The following is a 21,671-nucleotide window of genomic DNA, read 5'->3' as shown; positions in this document are numbered from 1 at the left end:
CCTTACCTCTGCTCCTCAGAATCCTTCAGATCCCAGCTAAAGGGCCATCTTTGGTAAAAGAAAAACATAAGGTCTTTCTTGATTCCTACCTAACTCCTAGTGTCTCCCTGTAATAATTATGTTATTATTTATTTTTATGTTTCATTTATTCATTCATTCATTTTTTGTTTTGTATTTACATACATAATTTCTCCCCAAGAGGCTGTAAATTCCTTGAGGGTGAAAATTAATTTTTTTCTTTGTATACTTAGGGCCGAACATACTACTTAGTATATTGTAAATGTTTAAGAAATTTATTTTGATCACTTTATCAAAAAGGACAAATACTAAACGTTTATAACACACATAAAATGTTAAGAACTTCTGAGATAGAAGCAGGGAAGATTTTAGGGTCTTGCTACAAGGATTGTTTTTAGTAAAATTTCTGGTCATCAAATGATGTGAACCATTATGTTTATCCTTGAGAGGAAAGGAAAGATGCAGGAGGACCTCTTTCTACCACCCTTGGAAAGTGGAAAGGAGATTTGAGGGTCTGAGTAAAATAGGAATTCTGGATTCTCTCACACAGTGATGAGAATGGGATTGGGTCAGTGTCCAGCTGGTGTGCAGCAAAGAGAACAGACAGGAATTGGGAAAAAATGTCAGGAAAATTGGGTCATGGGGCAGTCTGTGATTTATGCCCAATCAGGTTCTCTGATATCTGAATGAATTCTGGCTGTACACCTGAGAGAAGGGAGAAAGGAAGAAGAGGAGTTCCACTGGCAGCCAGTTCTCATTGCCAATAACTTGGATGATTTGTGAGTCATTGACTTCAGATAAGTAGAATGGTAATCATTGGTGGGACTATTCACTATTGTTATGTTTCTGTTTTCTCAGCCAAGGAAGATAATTTTTGGACTAGAAAGAACAGAATTTTAAAATGACTTGTAGAAATCTGAATAGGTAGAAAGATGATAACAAGAGAACACTTAGCTGCCCTCCATGGGTTCAAAAGTCCTAGACCCAGATGACTGAATGATAGATTCTGAGGACTATAAAAGACAAATATTGTCCTGATTTTTTTTTTAAGTAAGAAAGTAGAGACTGTAAATTCTGGAGTCTCCATCCTATTCTTATGGAAAACATAGATGTGTTATGTTCTAGACACTACAGAATAGGAAAGACTAATTTGAAGGGTGACTAGGATAGTAAAAAGCCTAAAGAGCATGCATACAAAGATCTCTTGAAAGTGCTGGGAATTTGAAATGTGCCAAAGAGAAAAATTAAGAAAAAAAATAAATCTCCCAAGCATTTAAAGGATTTCTCTGCAGAAAGAGAGGTCCTGCAGAACCAAACTAGGAGCAATGGGTAGCAGTTTTACAGAGGCAATGTATAGTAGTTTAAAAGAGGCAGATGTGAGTTTTAAAGGGAAAAAAAAAGAATTGGACAATTCAAAAGTCAAATGGACTACCTCAGAAAGTAATTATGTCTCTCACTCATTATATGCCTTCCAGAGATTAGATGACCAATTTTCAAGTATGTTATAAAGCACTTTCTTGAATATATATTGAATTCCATCCATCCATCTCTGAAATTTTGTGATTCTGTCCTTTTATCTAAGTAATGAATAACTCTAACCTCTGACCTTTGCAGCCTTAGAATACTTAAATGACAAAGAGAATGGACATATGTTTGAACTTAAATGTTTTAGAGCTTAACTTGGAAGACAGAGAAAAATCTAATGCTTCAGCTAAATTGCTGTATATATATGAATAGCTAAATTGCTGATGTCCTTATTAAACAGATTTAGGCCACAATTACCACTCTATACTTAGGTGCCTAAAGAGACCAAAGTCAAACACTTGTTTTTCACATTGTACACATGAAGACAGTATTGTTCAGTTTAAGGATCAGGTCCCATTTTTAAAAACATGTTATTTGCGACCATATCTCTTAGAAATACAGATTGTGTGTCTGTTACTCAGGGATAGGGAATGATTGTGTTTTGTTTAGAATCATAAGACTGAGCTGAAAGTACCATTGAAAACTTCTAGTCCAATAATATTCTCTGTTTGAACCCAGAGAGGTTGGGCTTTTTTTGTTGTTGTTGTCACTTAAGATACATAAGTAATAAATAGCAGAACCAAGATTCAAGATCAGGACTTCCAATTCCAAATACAATGTAGTGGGGAGGGGGGTGAGAGGGTGGGAAGGGAGTGTATCTAAATTTATCATATGGTTTGATATTCTTTAGAACAGTCCTATTTTGATGCTTCATTGTAAATAGAGGTATCCATTGTAACATGAATTCTCAAAGGTTTTCCAGCAGTGTATAGACTAGTAAATATCACTAATCTAGAGAGGCTTGAAGGACAGTCCTCATAATGGACCCTGTCTAATATCTCCTAGAAAATAAAATTTTTGAAAGAGGTAAGAAAAATCATTTGCAGTGAAGGGGAAGAGGGAGAAGAGAGAGAGAGGGAGTGAATTTTCTCATAAGAATTGGTTCAAATAAGAATAACATACATACTCAATATGGGTATAGAAATCTAGGTTACCCTGCAGGAAAATAGAAGGAGAATGGGATATGGGAAGGGAGAGTGAGTAATAAAAAAAAGGGCATACTGGGGAGGGAAATAGTCAGTGGCAAAACACTTTTGAGGAGGAACAGGGTGAAAGAAGAAAGAATAAATAGGGGGAAATGCAATTAACAATAGTAATTGTAAAAAAAATTGTCAAAGCAAGTTTTTCTGATGGAATATTATTGATCTCTGGGAAATGATGAGCAGGATGCTCTCGGGGAAAAACAAAAACTGGAAAGTTCTCCATGAACAAAGTGAAATATACTTGTATATCAAGTAATAGCAATGTTCTGAGATGACCGGCTATAAATTACTTTGTTTTTTCTCAATAGTACCATCATCCACAACTACTCTAAAGAACTTATGATGTGTATACATATATTATATTTAACTTACACTTTAACATATTTAACATGTATTGGTCAACCTGCTATCTGGGGGAAGGGATGGATGGAAGGAGGGGAAAAGTTGGAAAAAAAGGTCATGCAATTAATTGTCAATGCTGAAAAATTACCCATGCATATATCATGTAAATAAAAAGCTATAATAAAAAAATAATAATGAAGTCATTTCCTATGTAAAAAAAAAAAGAACTTATGATGAAAAATCCTATCCATACCCAGAGAAGGAACTGATCAAGACTGAATACACAAATTTATTTTTACTAATGAGTTACAGGACACAATAAGTTGAAAGCATCAGCACTGAATGCAATAACATAATAACAAAAGTAGCAATAAATCTTTTCCTCCAATAATTTCACAAATATATGTATGATCAGTGGAAAAAATAAGCACATAGAGGGAACCTATATCAAAAGACACACATGTAGATAGGCACAAAGAGAGCATGTGTAGATAGGAAACAAGGAAACATATATGACTGAGATGGATGAGAAACTTGCCATTGATGCTACATAAAGGGCGTCTTCTGGCAATTATTTTTTTTTTTTTTTGCTGTTCCTAACATATCTGCATGTTATAGTCTTATACGTTTTGTAATCTCCATAAGATATTGATCCCTACTAGTTTTATATAGCATTATTCTGTTGGTACCACATCAAGTACAGGTCACTCCATTTTTTCTGCTCCCTAGCTTCAGAATTTATCTGGAGTTTTTCTTCTTCACAGGAAGCCAAGTAGGCCCAGCCATGTTTTTTTGTTTGTTTTAAGGTAACAGGGCTTTCTGTAGGTCTTTTAGAAAGCAGAAATTTTTAACATTGCCATTATACTGAAGGAGAGATCCTTCTTTGTGGGTTTTTTTCCCTTCTTTCTCTATGGAATATTTAAATGGTTTGTATGTTTCTTTCAGAACATTGTCTAAAACTCTTTCCAGTGAATATACAGAAGAGTCACTCTTAGCTGGCTAGTGACTCAGATTTTTTAAAATCATTTTCTTGTCATTTAATATCACTTTCTGGATAAGGCTTAGCTATCAAATCTATGTAACTCCCTGTTTAATTCCTAATTGTTAAAGCTATATATAGTTGTTACCCATGTCAAGATTATCCTTTCAGAAGACTGCCAAGGAACTAGAGTTGGGGTTTCCTAGATTCTTAATTCCTTTTAATTTTTTTTTAAATTAAAGCTTTTTATTTTCAAATTATATACATGGACAATTTTCAGCATTCATTCTTACAAAATCTTATAATTTTTCCCTTCCTTCCCCTTACTCCCTTCCCCAGACAGTAATCCAAAATATGTTAATTAAACTGAGCAGTTCTTCTATACATATTTCATGAATATGCTGTACAAAAAGGGATCAAAAAGGGAAAAATGAGAAAGAAAACAAAATGCAAGCAAACAACAACAAAAAGAGTAAAAATACAATGTTGTGGTCCACATTCAGTTCCCACTGTCCTCTCTCTGGGTGCAGTTGGCTCTGTTCATCACAAGTCCATAGATGAGTCTCAATTCTAAAACTCTTTTTTTCTCTTCCATGCAAATGAGTAGGGGAAATCTGGGACTGTGCAAAGTGAGAGAAAATTGAGCCCTTATATAAGATCTAAATCTTCTTAGGTCTAGCCACATTTTTGCTTTTTTATGTATATTACTTTAACTCCTTTGAGTGTGTGTGTGGATATCCTGCCTATAACCATAGGCTCCTCAGTGGTTTTTTCTTGAATGCTGGGACTTTTTTTTTTTTTTTTCTGTATTCTTAGCCTGTCCTCCAGAAGATGTCAGGTGGCAAAATGGTTAGAGTACTGAGCTTGAGGTCAGCATGACTTGAGTTCAAATCTCATCTCAGACACTTACTAGCTGCATGAGCCAACTTAACTGTTTGCCTCGGTGTTCTCATTGGTTAAAAAAAAAGCTGGAAAAGAAATAGCAAATCATTCCAGTATCTTTGCCAGGAAAACCCCAAATTGGGATCACAAAATATAAGACACAACTGAAATGTCTCAATAACAATAAGGTACTTGTAGAAGAACCTAAAATTTTCTTTAGGGAAGGTATGTAATATTGTAGAGAGAATTGAGAATTATTTATAATCAGAGATCCTGAGTTCAAATCCCTGTTTACTTTCTTTGTGATCCCCAGTAATTTAATTAGGATTAGACAATCCTTAGGTTACTTTCCTTGTGAAATCTTATGTTATAACAAGAAGACACATTATTTTTAAATCAGAATTTACCCAATATGAAATGTATGAGGAGCAAAGAAAAAAAGAATGAGACTATTTATATTCCCAGAAAAGACAGTTTACCTCTTCAATAGCATTTAGTTTGACAAAAGTGATTTATTCCTGAGTCATTCAAGATCCTAGGATCTTAAGTCTAAAAGTGAAAGGAGTCTCAAGTCTCTCTCTCTCTATCTCCCCCTTTCCCTCTCTGCCTCTCTGTTTCTGTGTCTCTGTCTCTCTCTATGTATCTCTTTGTTTCTCTGGCTTTGTGTCTCTTTCTCTGGCTCTCTGGTTCTCTGACTCTCTCTCTCTCTCTGTCTCTCTCTCTCTCTCTCTCTCTCTCTTACACACACACACACACACACACACACACACACACACACACTTTACAGATGAAAAAAAAAAATGGTCCAGGAAGGGGAATTGACTTGCCTTGTTTGCCAAGAGGCAGTCCATGACAAAAGTAGGATTCAATTTGTCTTTTGACTTCAAATGCTATAGCCTATCAAGAAACCATAAATTAATTTGTATTTTAATGTCTAGTCACTTTGCACCTAATTGATCAAGATAATTTTAAGAGAAAAAGACACGATTCTATTTTTAGAATTCGTAAATTTGAGAGCAATTTACAGTGGATAATTCTACTCCCAATATAAAACCAAGAAGACTTATATATGTAGGTCTTTACAATCATAAAAATTTCCTTTGCCACATTTACTTCCAGAAATCATTGTTGGCCACCAAAAATTTGGAGCAGGAGTTCTTATGGCAAGAGGGAAGGGTATGTACCATAATGTCATTGTGTTCCAGGATAGTAGCTCATAGCTTGTTCTGAATTACTATACCATCATTAAATTCATCAAGAACTCTGCTTTCTCTCTCTCATCTCCAGTCAACTGACCTCCTGGCCTAGAACAGATTCCTTTACATCCTAAAAGGATGATTGGCTGTTCCATCCCATCCTCACCCCATTACCCCAAACTGTATCTTTCTCTATATATGTCATGTATTAAATTAAATTAAAATTTAAGTGCTTTTTTGAAGGCTTTTCAGATCATATCAGGTTAATTAACCAGCCAGGCAATTGGGAGAGACTATAACAACTCCCTAAATTGCCCATCGAAGGCAACTGGATCTTTTTCACTCTCTTCCAATCGTGGGGACACTGAGCCCTATTCAGAGCTTTTTGCCGGAAACAAATGGAGTGGAAAAGTACACAAAGTACCACAATTATGTAATTTTGCAGTTTTTCCCTCTTAAAATAAACTCTAGTGTGTGCCTTTTCCCAACCTCAGCTATGCTACTGGGAGAGCTGTAGGTCAGAGCTGGAAGAGAAGGAAGCCCTCTCTTGTGCCAACAGGCCACTGTTGACTGAACACATTAAGGAAAACAAAAATTTTCCAGCATCACAGGTGTCTGTAGGTTGGGGATGTTGGGGGGAGCCTTAATTCACTAACCAACTCAGCAAACAGAGTTTACCTCAATGTTCTTTATTGTGAGTAAACAATCTATTCTCATTGGGAAAAGTGCATCACACAACTCCCATGTTCTGCAGACATATGGAGCCCATTCTGAAGGAACACACACAGGCAAGGCTGTCTTAACTTTGCTTCTCTTTTCATCCCTCCTCTGCTCCCCTGTTCTTGGATGATTTAGTAAGAAGCCAGTTATATATCAGGCAATCGACCTATGTTTTCACTGAAAAGTGACCATTTTTCGTGCTGGGTCTGCAAAAGTCATGCTATATCTATGAAAGACTGGGCAACAGCAAGAAGGAAAAAGTCTTCTTACGGTGGAATTGCTGTTATTTAAGGCTAATAGGAACAGATTCTCTCTGCAGAATGTTTTAGAGCTTAATCCCTTGGTTCTGCAGTTAACTCCTGGCCATTCATGAGCACTATTTTCATTTAGATTTGAGATTATCCCTTCCTTAAGAATGTGTCTTTCTAACAGATAACTTTTATTCTACTAGAACCCACCAGGATTCTCTGCACAATATAAACCAACGTCACCCTTCCATACTTAAGTCTTCTTATTCTAATAGGGGCCATCCCGTTCCAGACAACCTGCTCCATTTATTGCTCTTCCACTCTCCTGCCTTTCCATGCCACTGCTCCTGTTATCCCTCTCCACCACCCAATCTAAATGGATGCCTGCTTCTCCACAAATTCAAATCTTTCCTATCCAATAAGATTCAACATAGTCCTGCTTCAAGATACACAATGTAGTGCTGCCTTCTGTCCCCCTGTACACACACTCTTACTGTCTTCTACGTACATCACATTGTGGCAAGAGCTAAATGAGAGAGAAAATTTAATAAAGACAAAATCCCTGTATTATTCAGTTAAGTTTAAAAAGACATAGGTCCTAGCCTTATGATTTCTTAGGTTTCAGATGGGTCAGGAAGCTTAAATATCAACTAATTTAATCCCTTTGATTTCCATGTAAAGAAACAGACCCATACAGGCTATTTAGATAAGTTTAGATAAAATATGGTCCCTGTTTCCCTCTCCCCCCCTCCTCTTTCTCCCCTTCCTCTTCCTTTTACTCTCCCTCTCTCTTTCTCTTCCTTCTCTCTCTCCCCTTCTCTCTTTCCCTACTCCTTTCTCTCTCTCTCTCCCTCTTTCTCCATCTTTTGGTCTCTCTGTCTTTGTCTCTTTCTCTGCTCTGTTTCTCTCTCTATCTCTGTCTCTGTGTCTGTCTCTAAATCTCTATCTCTCTGTCTCTGTCACACACACACACACACACACACACACACACACCCTCCTTGTAGATTTGCCTTGTCTTAAATTTGCCTTTGGGAGTCCACATTCTAAGTGATAGATACACAATAGGAGTCAATAAAAATTTTGTTATTTAATTGAAAAGTACTTCAGTCTTCTTATTTCTATTAGAGAATCACAAAAACCTTTAATATTTGTTTCAAGAACCTACTCTCCGCCCCAGTACAGAATTGCATTTGTGACTCTACTGCCCAGTGGAATTCTGTTTGGAACATGAGACATGGAAAAAAAAAAAGTAGACAGTTCCTTTTTTTTCCTAGATATAGGCCTGACTAAGCCCTTTTATTCAAAAGCATTTGATTCCCTTAAAGTTTGCTAATTCCCTAAGAGTTCCCATCACTGAGATATTATAATAGTTATGTGAACTTGGAGATCTTTGAGAACTCTGAGAAAAAACTCTGCCATTCCCAACATTGGAAAAATATTATATTTATACCTAGTAGAATTTCTTGTTCCAATTGGCTGTTCACCAAATATTCTATGATGGGAAAGACTGAAGACTTTTAATGAGAGGTGGGGAATTAATTTGTAAAGAACACTAGTTTTGAAAGCAAAGGACCCAGTACCAAATCCCTGTTCAGTGGCTTATTTCTTTTCTATAGGTCTCAGTTTCCCAATCTATCAAATTAGCTATAAAGTTTATAATCCTAACAAATAGATTAGTGGACTAAAGCATTGACCTGAGCAGCCGGAGAAGTTTCAGTAATCAAGCCTCTTCTACCAACTTTGCTGTGTGACCTTTGACAAGCCACATCCCTTCTCTGGGTTGCAGTTTCCTCATGTTTAAAATAGAAATTTTGGATTAGACAATACCTAAATTCTGAAATCTTATTTCAGATTCTGTGCTGAATGATTCTTCTTTTCACATGGGCACACAACTTGAACCAAGTGACTGAGAATTTCTAGAATTAAGCTTGTTGAGTTTGGTTTTTTAAAATGAGCAGCATATTTTTGTATATCCAAAAAAAAAAAATCCAAGTTGTTTGGGGATTTGAGTGAAGGCTTGTATTACTGTGCCTTTTATCCAAATCAGTGCCCTTTCCCCTCCTTTCCTTCTACCTTATAAAAATCATGGTTAGTCAGTGGGGATTCTTTCATATTTCTGGCAGAAAAGACTTTGATGGCTTTGAGTGAGTGATTGATTGTCTCCTCCAATCTGATTTCTTCATCCTTCACCCTCCTCGGGAATAGTGAACAGCCTGGTCTTCCAATTAAAAGTTGCCTTTCTTGTCAATTTGCATTAACTAAGTAAGCAGGGATCAGAAGCCAAAAAATAGGCCAAACTAAAGATTTTGTCTTGCAGTTGCCTTTTTAAAAAATTAAACATCATTTCAGTGAAGATATTTTTTGGTAATCAGTAGAACTGAGAATTTTTTCTTTTACATTTATCACATTTCAAGATAGTAATGCAATGAGGGGATGATGGATGAAGTTCTGATTATACTTGGTATCTTTGCTTTCAGTTGCCTGCTCAGAGTATTGAATTATGTAAACAATCCTTTCCCTCACCACTCATGGAAGTTCAAACCTAGTTCCATTTGTAATCTTTTTTGCCTAATTCCTAAAGGATTTTCTTCCACATTAAAAAAAAAAAAGGCAAAAGTATCTCAGAAGAGCTTTGGGATTGTCCTAGAAGAGTTTACAGAGAAAAACCCTCCACATTAACTTGAAACATTTTCCACCCAAGAAAAAGCTCTCCAGAGTATTTTAGACCTTTCACCTTCTTGACCCAGGAAGTATGAAGACCATGACCTCCCACCTCTTTGTTGAAATGGACTTGGCAGAACTCCTTGACCCCTTGGGTTGCTTCTTCCTGTCCCGGTGTCAGAGGAAGGAAGGATGCGGTCTCTTGTCCTTAGGGGTTACAGCAGCCTCAAACCCATAGAAAGAAACAGCTTTATTAATTCCAGCTTTGCTAATAAGGAATTACAATAGTTGTGGGATTTGGCAGTAGAACCATAGTCAATTGCCATGCACAGTGCAATTTTCCCCTGTATTGTTTGTATTTTTGATTTAGCTACAAATAATTTAAAGATGTGTTGTGTCTCCTCCGATTAAAATGGATATTTTCAGCTTTTATGCTGTCAAAGTTTTAAAACAAATATAATGAATTTGAATTTGTATTAAAGGAAAAGAAGTGTGTGTGTATGTGTATGTGTGTGTGTACAAACATATAATGATACAGTTGGTTAATGATACAGTTGGTAGCTTGTGATACTTAAAATGTTATTAACTAATCCTATAATCCTAATAATGTATAATATAGTAACTGTTACTATTTAAAGTTGTTATGCCTCTTAATTAGTCACTTAGTTTTTCTTCTTGGAATTATAAATTTTGGAGGCTTATGTATTAAACAGCAAGTACCTGAAGTTTATAAGGTTATGATTTAGATGAGGAGAAGCAATATATACTGGGTTTCATTATTTAGTCTAGAATTCTTGGGAAGGAATTGAACAATTCAGTTTAATTTATTGGTCACCATCCAGAGTGAAATACAGAAGATCTAAGCTCTGAGTTCAATTGTATTACTAATTTTATATATGACTTAGACCATCTCTGAGCCTCAGTTTGTGCCTCTGTTAAACTAAAGGCTTAAAGTAAATGACTTCTTAAGGCCTTTTCAACTCTAGAGCCCCATGACCCTTTTACAAATCTGTCTACAAATTCTAAGACTAGTGTGTAGTTAACACCAGTGACATATACCAAAAGGTCCAAGAATCTAGGTATTATTAGATTAAAATTTCAGCAAGACTCTTGGGGTACTTTATATGACAGGTATGCAGCAAATGATTTTGAATTGGAAGGTAGAGAAAATGCTGCTGGATCTGGAAAGTTTTGCATTCAAATCTATCCCTGAGTAAATGTTCAAAGAGCCATTGTCCCTCAAAGGAGTTCTCAGTTTTGTCCTCTATAAAATGAGATCAGCCTAGGTGGGTTGCTTACATGCTTGTAATCCCTAAACTCAGTGGGCTAAGTCAACCAGGTGTCCTCATTTAATCCAGCAACAATGAGCTCCCAAGAATAGAAAACCACCAATTTGCCCAAGACTTGGAAATGTAGCAGATCAAAGCTTCCATGTTGATCAATTGTGAGATCAGATTGATGGATGGCTACAGCACTTCCAACATAGATGAGATGAGATTAGGCAAACTCAAACTTGAAAAAGTAGGGGAGATTGGGGAATGGGAGTTGAATGATCTTAAGGTTCCTTCATCTCTGACAATCGAGAACTTTTCTTTCTCTGTGAATGACAATTTAAAATAAAAAAATAATTAAAAAAAACCGTTGTTATGCAAATCCGATCAGTTAACGTAAATGCCTTCCTTGTGCTCTTTTTTCCACAGACACAGCCAGTACCTAACCCTATTGCCTACTATTTGCACCAGTCCCCATGGTGGTTTCACCAGTTTGAGACTTTAAGCAATCATTTCATCGAGCTGGTAGTGCCATTTTTCATCTTTTTTGGACGCCGTATGTGTATCATTCATGGAATTGTGCAGATCCTCTTCCAGGTGAGTTTTTTTATTTTGTTTTGTTTGGTATGTGTTTCCCTTTTCAGAACTTTTTCAGAAAATATGAAAGCATACTGTTATTTTTGTAAGGTTTCTCATTTCTTTGCTGTAGGTAAGTCTTGCTTTTGCCATAGATTTGACTTACAAGTGATGGCAGGCTCCTTCCTGTCTCTTTGAGCCCCATTTCATCTTCCACAAGCTTTGTGAAGAATTAAGGAGTGATCCACAGCTTGCTAAAAGTTGGCTTTTTCCCAAAGAGATTAAAGGCCGATTAATTCTTTCTGGCTATTTATTTCCTTTAGCTTTGAGCTAAATGAAGGCCTAACAGCATCCTCAGACACTTTCCCACCTTCCTTATACCCAGGAGAGGCCTATTTCCTCATAGAAAGTCTCACCAGTACTTTTAAAGACCCCTGGTGTTTCTCCAGAGAACAGGTCACTAGAGTACCGCCCTTTGGTATTTGGATGGGAATTACTTTCTCCAGAGTTGCCTTGCAGGGTGGCAGCTGCCCAGAGTGACATCACATCCCTGAAGGTCGACCTTTAGAGTTGATTTGAGCACTCTGGCTAGAGCCTAGTAAAAAGGGCTTCAGAAATAAAAAATTCAAATTGATGTTAAGGAGGGAGGCCTCTAGGGATTTGCTAATGGATACAGAACCTTTCACGTCTAGGTCATCAGTTCAAATTCAGCCCAAATTGCTAGCGACTGAAAGTCGTCACTGTGTGATGGTTGGAAGGGGAAGTCTGTATGAAGTGAGTTATTGATGTCAGTGGAGCTCCTACCAAGCAGTGGTCCCCCTTGTAATTGACACTAATTGGCCCCCTGGTTGGCAGACTCAGCTCAGAGATGGGGGTGGGGGTAAAGGGAAGAAAGCAGGTCTGCTTGTGTGCCATGGGGACCATACCACCTTTTTATCCTTCAGTGTAAGCCCTCCAGGTCAGTATTGAGTCCTGAGCTGGGAGGGAAGCTAAGGTGGAGAAGGCTCAGTCTTGGCTCTTCCTCCATCATGGTCTGAAGACTCAGAAATAGAGGTATTTCATTTCCAGGGCTTTTGAAACAGCTCTTTCCCCTAACCTTAAAAACAAAACAACAGGAGGTGTATCGGGGGAGGGAAGGGAGGCAGGAACAATCATTCCTTAGGCTTTTCTTTTGGAATCCCACATCCTGTCCTTTGTCAGCAGGACATATAGCACACCACATGGACAGCCCTGATCTGGCAAAAAAGCAAAGACCCTACCGGGCACTGGGTTTGATTTTTCTTTGCACTCACCCTGGTTCATGGGGAGCTCCAGCATTTATTACCATCTCAATGAAGTTTTCTGTATGAATCAGTTAAGACAAAGGGTAAGAGACAAATGCCAGACCTGCTATCCCACAAAAGGCCAAATGGTATGGAATAATTTTGTAGTAAATACAAACAGTGTAGACAGCCAATCTGTGTAATCTAAGCCCAGACCTTCAGGTGATCCCTAACATGGTTTGAGGGATTTGGGCTGAAGCAGATTTTAATATTTCAAGTACTCAGATAATTAGGACTGAGAAACAGATTTGCCTACTTGCTGGCACTCATATTGTTTTCCCTTTCTGCAAGCAATTTTTTTCCTCATAGGTTTGTATTTTAAATACTATACTTGCCCCATTAGCCATTTTCAAATGAATGGAATTGTAACCAGCATTAGCCAACGAGCTTATTTATGAGGCACACAGTCTTGTAAAGGACTAGGATAGATTAGTGTCAGGGACATTGTGCCATGTCATTCATTCCAATTGTTTTCATCTACTTATTGCCATTGGAGTCCTGATTTCTACTGCCTGCAATAGGTTATAAATACAGTAGAGCATGTGGATAAAGCTAAAAGGTTTTTTCAAGAAATTAACTCTGCATCTTTTATTGTAACACTAATATTGAAGAACACTTTTAAAAATAAGTTGCTAAAGGTTTTTATATCAGGTACAAAAAAGTGGATGGATAGTTTTTCTTGTGATGTAAGTCACAATATCCCTCAGATACATGGAAGGAGATTCATGAGGAGTCAATGGCTAAAAATTATTGAGGGGGCAAAATGAAAATGCCATTATTGGACTTTCTGGGTTGTTGAAGGTATGGCCTTGGGTGTCATCTTCATTTCCTGTCACTTTCATCAGTGGCCCATCCCTGGCAGCCTTAAGCCAGAGCACTCTTTGATCTCCTTTCTTTTTTTTTTTTTTTAATTTTTTTTTTATTAATAGCCTTTTATTTACAGGATATATGCATGGGTAACTTTACAGCATTAACAATTGCCAAACCTCTTGTTCCAATTTTTCACCTCTTACCCCCCCACCCCCTCCCCTAGATGGCAGGATGACCAGTAGATGTTAAATATATTAAAATATAAATTAGATACACAATAAGTATACATGACCAAAACGTTATTTTGCTGTACAAAAAGAATCAGACTCTGGAATATTGTACAATTAGCTTGTGAAGGAAATCAAAAATGCAGGTGTGCATAAATATAAGGATTGGGAATTCAATGTAATGGTTTTTAGTCATCTCCCAGAGTTCTTTTTCTGGGCATAGCTGGTTCAGTTCATTACTGCTCCATTGGAAATGATTTGGTTGATCTCGTTGCTGAGGATGGCCTGGTCCATCAGAACTGGTCATCATATAGTATTGTTGTTGAAGTATATAATGATCTCCTGGTCCTGCTCATTTCACTCAGCATCAGTTCGTGTAAGTCTCTCCAGGCCTTTCTGAAATCATCCTGTTGGTCATTTCTTACAGAACAGTAATATTCCATAATTTTCATATACCACAATTTATTCAGCCATTCTCCAACTGATGGACATCCATTCAGTTTCCAGTTTTTAGCCACTACAAAAAGGACTGCCACAAACATTCGTGCACATACAGGTCCCTTTCCCTTCTTTATAATCTCTTTGGGATATAATCCCAGTAGTAACACTGCTGGATCAAAGGGTATGCACAGTTTGATAACTTTTTGAGCATAGTTCCAAACTACTCTCCAAAATGGTTGGATTCGTTCACAACTGCACCAACAATGCTGGGAAAATTGGAAACTAATATGGCAGAAACTAGGCATTGATCCATACTTAACACTGTACACCAAGATAAGGTCAAAATGGGTTCATGACCTAGGCATAAAGAATGAAATTCTTAATAAATCAGAGGAACACAGGATAGTTTACCTCTCAGACCTGTGGAAGGGGAAGGCCTTTATGACCAAAGCAGAACTAGAGATCATTACTGATCACAAAATAGAAAATTTCGATTATACCAAACTGATCTCCTTTCTTTCTAGCCTACCAGGTCCTGGGGCTGGGAGAAGTGGGAATATCTGACAGAGACACCATTAAGTCCTACAACAGGGAGAAGGGAAACAACCGCATTCCTTGTCTCTAGGCCTGGAGGAAATGTGTCCCAAGGTGGGGGTTGGGAATTTAAGATTTGGGCTGGGAGGCACAGGAGTCCCTGAATTATGTTTTGCTTTTGCCTTTGGGATATCACGGAAAGAGTATTGCTTTGGAGTCTACAGAATCTGAATTTAAATCTTGGATCTTTCTCTTAATGCCTGAGGGACACTGGGCAAATGATTTAACTTCTCTGATCATCATTTTCCTCATTTGCAGAATGAGCGAGCCATGAACTCAAGGGCCCTTTGATTATTTTTATTGTAGTTCAAGATTTTTGTGTTGTTATAAAATAATAAAATACATTTTCCTTTTCATTGAATAAATGATAAGCTAAAATCATTAACATGAGTTATTTTAACTTATACTTTGTTAATTAATGAATAATTTATTATCATCTCTTGAAAGGGACAACATATTTTTTACTAAGGAAGAGAATTTTATTACTTTGAAATGTAAAATGGATAATTAGTTTACATTTTGATAGGGCCTCATAGTTTACAAAGTGCTTTTCCAACAAATATCCTGTACTGCAATCCCCATTTTATAGAGGAGAAAACTGAGGGGAAAAGAGAGAAAATATGACTTGTTGACATTTAACTGAGGCAAAGAGCCAGGATATTCTGACTAAATCCACAGCTCTTTTTACTTTCACCGAGATGCATTTGAACAAGCTTATTTAAACAATTGTTCTCTAAGGAATATGTGCTATTATACATTATTCAGTACTTTGAGAAACCTGGAAAAGGCTACTACAGAGTTGTGAGGAAAATCTATTTCTATTTCCTTCTTTTTTGATGTCTGCTTTGTTGAGAGTAGGGGGAACAGAAGAGAGGAAAATTATAGGGAAAGATTTATTTGTTTGTTGCTTTATTGATGTGATGAAATATTGGAAAGAACATTGATTCTGGAGGCAGAAAACCTAAGTAAACCTTACCTATGACATTTACTCCCTCTGTGTCCTTGGGTAAACAACAACTTTCTCATCTATAAAGTGAAGGATTGAAGTAAATGGTCTGCAGTGTCCTCTGGATCTGTGATGATCCTTTTATTTTTTTACACCATTTGTTTCTCTCTATTCCCTACTCTCACTGAATTCCACTCTAACCTGACCTAATCTACAAAATGATGTATGAATGACAATCTGCACCTTCAGTCCCTCATATCATTACTTTAGGAGCTTTTAATCTGGACTTCTGTGAATTTATTTATAGAAAACAGTTTGATAACTGTATTTCAGTATAATTGGTTTTCTTATCATGCATTGTATTTTACTTAGGCATTTAAAAAATGATTATGAGAAAGAATCCATAAGTTTATCAAACTGCCACAGAGGCCCATAACACAAATTATATAGAAGAAGGAAGTAGGTTAGGTGTTCCAAAGCCAATATTGGTGAATTGACAGTTCCAATGCTATTTTTCTTTATGTTGTTATAGTCATTGTATATTCTTCTCTTATATCTGAATTCTTCATTCTATATCAGTTCATATGAGATTTACTATGTCTCTCCAAATTTCTTGTAGTCATTGTTTCTTATGATATTATTGTTGTTATTTCTTAGTCTGTTTCATTTCTAAATCAACAACAATTTGTGCAACCATTCCCATTTAATGGGCATTCATTTTATTTCATTTGTTTACTTCCACATGGTATCTATATACCATATATATATATATACACACACATATATATGTATATGTATGTATATATGTATGTATGTATATATCTACACACATATATGTGTATGTATATATGTATATGTATATATCTACACGCATATATATATGTGTATGTGTGTGTGTATATATATATACAAAGTTTCTATATGTATATATATAGTGTATATATATGTATATATACATATACAAAGTTTCTAACGCCTAGATGAAAGGAATATAGATTAAAAGTATCTTTTGAAATCTAGGTCTTTCAAGTCAGCATGAAAAAGGGAAAGATTGAACTTACTCAGCTCTGTTTTTGCCCCTGTTGTTTGACCATTGACAGATGGTTTGCTTTCTCTGTATTAAGGCACAGAATGAAAGAAAAGCACTTTCCTTATGGCCTGTCAGTTTTGGCTTTGTGGCAGTTTTGAGGTTTTGCATCAAGATATTGTTTCTGTAAATGTCCTAAACATGTCAAATTGTGGCTACAGCTTTTATCCTTCAAATTGAAATCCTAAATCAAATATTCCCTAAGAGATGATCTGGGGTAATGATCCAGACCTCTATATCTAAAATGATAGTTTTGCACTAGAGCATATAGTCTATAGACCTGGCTTCTAGGTCTAGATCTACCATTGCCTTCATTGCTCTGTAATCATAGCATCATCAGTTTTATTTATTAAAAAAAAAAAAGAGTTGAAAATTTCTTTTTCTATGCAACCTTATGGACCTCCTAAGTATAAGATTTTTATACTTGGTCCATGAGTAGCCCCAAATGTTAAGTCACCTTCCTAAGAGTGCATCTTATGACCAGAGCCCAATCTCTATAAAAAGTCTGGCCCTATAGAAATAGTAACCTTGATGAATTTCTGCTGGAAGTCATTATGCCATGATACCATACCATTATACCTTTAAAACTGAAAGTGTGCTGTGTACCACAGATATGAAACAAAGTAATAAGTGATCCTAACTGACAACAATAAAACCAAAACATATAGAACATAAAGGACTGATAAATCTATGTTCTTAACTATTTAGCCACTTAGTCCTGGCTTTGCCAAGATCAGCTATGACCTTGGGTCAGCCACTTCCATTTCTGGCACTGGGAATTACATATTATTTATTTTTATTGATTATGTATTTAAACATATCACACAAATGCCTAACATATTTCCAGTCAGCTTTTACAATATAAAAGTCCCCACAAATAGTTCGACAAAGTGGGTTGTGAGAGAGGGTGGAATAAAACCTGGATTTTGAGTCCAGGATCCTTGTTTAGAAGACTTCTCTCCACCTTGGTAGTCACTTGACCTGGGTTAGGTGTTTTTCCCTCTCTGTGTTTCTGTTACATCATTTATAAAATGAGGAAAGAGCATGGATGACTACTAAGGTCCTTACAGATTGGAATCTGTGATACTATAGATATATATAGATACTATATATAGATATATAGATAGATAGATAGATATAGCTATATAGATACATATAGATACTATAGATAGATAATAGATATAGAAATGATTGTAACTGATTATAATACAACTTCACACTTTATGATTTTTCTATTAAAAGAATTTGTGCATTATAAATCAGTGTCATCTAGTTTTTATTATCTGTTTGGCTGCCATTAAAGTTGTTTTTATTTTCATAATTATAGGAAATGTGTATATTATTCTTTTGGATGTATTTTGTTCATCTAATGTCACTTAATATGTCTTTGAAATCCTTTTGGCACAGTATTTTTCCATTTTCATGTACCACAATTTGCTTCATCATTCCTTGATCATTGGGCACATATAGTGCTTCCAATTAATTACTATTACAATAGTGTCTGCTATAAATATTTCAAGACTGATGGATCTTTTTTTTTTGGTGTTGGTAACTTCCATGGACTATAACAAGATCTCTAAATCAAGAGTATGAATTGAAAAAACCATTTTTTTATAATTCCAAAAACCTTTTCAGAAGGATCCATAGTGTTCCCCAAAGTAAGTTCATCTGTTTTTCTATATTTTATCCCTAACATTTTAATAAATTTAATACATGCAAGGAAGTAATTCATTTTAGTTTACAATTTACTGATTATTCCTGATATTTTTAGCACTTTTAGATGATTAGCAACAGCTTATGTTTCTTTCTTTGAGAAATTTAATGTTCTTTAACCATTTATCCACTGGGGAATGGGTTCTGAGAGACTGGGATCAATTCCCTATAGATTTATTAAATATTCTCTAAAAGCCCTTTCAGCTCTAATAAAATGATTCTAATTCTAGAACCTATTAACTCTCTCATATTATTTCTTTTGTGCATAAGTGTGCATTAGCTTTTGAGAAACCCATCCATCTGCAGGCCAGTTTCTAGTCTTGGCACTGCCTGTGCCACCTCCCGAATACCCAACTCCAAACTTTGCTTTTGGCCGCTCACCTGGAATCAGATTCAGATGGGGCCCAACTTCCTTTTAGGTTTTCTGACATAGCCAGCCAGACATTCTTCCCAGCAACCTCAGCGACCCTGAATGATCAATGCAACTGTTTGCTGCAGGAGGAAAGAAAAAGAGACTAATTTAAGAAGGCGTAATGGTGCTGGAGGGGAAAAAATGGGAAATTCTGCACTTCATAAAGATGTGTAATGATATATTGATTGTAAATATGGGGATCCAACTAGCTTTTCATTGGCATTTTATTGATACTGGGCAAGTGACTGACTATTTCAGTCTGATGGGGGAGTTTGCAGAGCAGAAAGAGATCCAGTGTAATGTACAGCTCTGGGATATTTATGACATTTCAACTCCAACTTGTTTATTCAGTATTTATGGCTGTTTTCTTCATTCAGAATGACTTTTATTGACAATAGGCCGGCTCTGCAAAGGAAGCAATAAACTTTAATGTTGATATGCCACTTAATTTTTGCTTTTCAAGATTTGAATTGACATTATATGCTGAGTTTATTAGACATTTTATAATTGTTATTGGAGTCACGGTGGCTAGGCTAAGTACGTGTATTTTTCCAGATTACTATTAGTGTACAAGAGTATAGCTTTGTCTGGAGTCTCTGTAAAGGTACAGCAGAAAGAATACAAGAGTGTGAACTTTCTTTTTTAACCATTGTGCCTCTGTTCTGAAGTTCTATACACATTTACACCTTGTATTAGGAGTAACAAGGAATTGTAAGCAGTTGATGTTAGAGTTTTAAGAATGATAAAAGTAGGATATGATGAAACTTTGATCTGTTGTTTTTACTGCATTTGCCATCTGTCAGCCAGCACAAATTGAGTATTTACTATGTGCAAGACATGGCACCAACTACAGTCAAAGGTAAAGGAAAACTTAGGCTCAAATGATTTCATATATTTGAAATTTCTTTGAAATTTGAAAGATACTGCCTAAATATGATAGCTATAAAATCAGAGTTAGAAGGGACTTTAGAGTCATCTTGTCTAATCCCTCATTTAATGAAGACAAACTGAAGCCTAGAAAGAGGAAATGATAATAACCATGGTTCTACAACATAGAAAGATTATAGATATATATGTGTGTATTATATATATACATATATGTATAGAAAATATACATATATACATACATATATATGTGTATGTGTATAAAATCAAAGAGCTATAATTTGGTCAGGGTGAGAATTTTTTCCACCATAACAGTTCATAGATTGTGGTCCATCTATTACTTAGGAAATGGTCTTAGAAAACTGTCTGAAGGTCACAGAAGTCAGATGACTTACCCACAGTAACAAGAGATCAGAGATAGGATTTGAACCCAAGTCCACCTAACTCCCAATTCATTGTAGGATAACCTCTGCTGCCTACGAGGATAATGATATATTCATGTTTGTTAACTGAGGAATATGTACTCAGATCTAAAAGACCTTACAGTCTTTTTACAGTCTAATAAACAAGATTGGACATATACAGGTCAAAAGATTAATACCACCAAGCAGAATATAGTAAGTGCCCTAGGGATTGTGTACAATGTAATAGGATTTTAGTTGTGACCATATCCTACAGCATGTGGTTCTCCCATCAGGTTGATAATGGTGACTCATTCTTACTCTACTCAGTTCTAAGGCAATCTAGGGGTATGCTAAGGTCTTTATTAATTGCTAAACTTGTAACTTTTCTTGTTAATTTATAATTTAACTCTGAGCCTCATTTCAGTTTATTAAATGTTTATTTCCCATATTGCTCATCTCTCCCTTTCTGTAACAAACCCCCAAATCTCCTGATGTTAAAATTCTTAGTGCGATCACAAATAATTTACCATTTACCTAGCCCGGCGTTCTCTCTTACTCAGAATTACTATATAAAGAGGCAAAGATAAAGCAGGATCTCTTCTCCTGATTCCATTGCCTGCTATCTTATTTCTATCAAACCTAGGCCTACTCAATTTGAGGGCAGGGGGGAGAAAGGATATTCTACTCTTCCTACTTCCACACACTGCAAACAAGAATAGATACAAAGAAGTTATCACCTGAGGGAGGAAGGAACTTCAAGGAAAACTGATTCCTGGAAAAAGAGAAGAGTTAGATTCCAGAAAGGAGCAGATCTTAGAAATACAACTGATCAACTTGCCTAGCTGCTACATGTAAAGGAACCTGTATGAGAATTATAAGTTACTCAGCCACACATGTAATCTACAAGTATGTCTTAGTACCATTGTGCTCTAAAACAAAGCCCATTCTTTTTATTAACATTATGTATTTATGGGACAGTATCTTTCAGATTTGTGGGAGGGATAATTTGAAATAACTGTTGTCAGAGATTCATGGGGGGGGCTCATGATTTCCTGTGTAAGAACTGTAAGCCCATAGATTACCCTAGAACCTCTTATAGTAGTAGTCATCATTTGGCAAACCTACTATAAAGTTCAAGTACAAGATGGAAGATTACCCCAGTTGGGACCCTATAGAGAAGTAAAAACAATATAATTTGAGGAGGAAGAGTATTCAGAACTAGAAAGATTAGGCAAGGAAAGGTTTCTCACAAGAAGTGGTATATGTTACTTGAGTTAAATCTTGAAGGAAGCCATGGATTATAAGTAGCAGGAATAAATAAAGAATACATTCTAGGGGTGGGAATAGCCTTCCAGGGGCACATGAGATGG

The 21,671-nt window shown here is 36.2% G+C and overlaps 1 protein-coding gene across 2 annotated transcripts in view; it reads left to right on the top strand.

The window, feature by feature from the left end:
* The window catches only part of LMF1 (lipase maturation factor 1), a 739,963-nt gene that overhangs the window by 543,181 nt on the left and 175,111 nt on the right, over positions 1–21,671 (top strand). For both annotated transcript variants that reach the window (XM_031945746.1, XM_003761989.4), the window contains exon 6: positions 11,314–11,481. In XM_031945746.1, the coding sequence (XP_031801606.1) occupies positions 11,314–11,481 (168 nt within the window). The remainder of the gene's footprint in view (positions 1–11,313; positions 11,482–21,671) is intronic.

This window comes from Sarcophilus harrisii, chromosome 1, assembly GCF_902635505.1.
Source record: "Sarcophilus harrisii chromosome 1, mSarHar1.11, whole genome shotgun sequence".
NCBI classification, from domain to species: domain Eukaryota; kingdom Metazoa; phylum Chordata; class Mammalia; order Dasyuromorphia; family Dasyuridae; genus Sarcophilus; species Sarcophilus harrisii.
The sequence above is the reverse complement of the archived record's forward strand: the minus strand, read 5'-3'. Positions and strand labels throughout refer to the sequence as shown.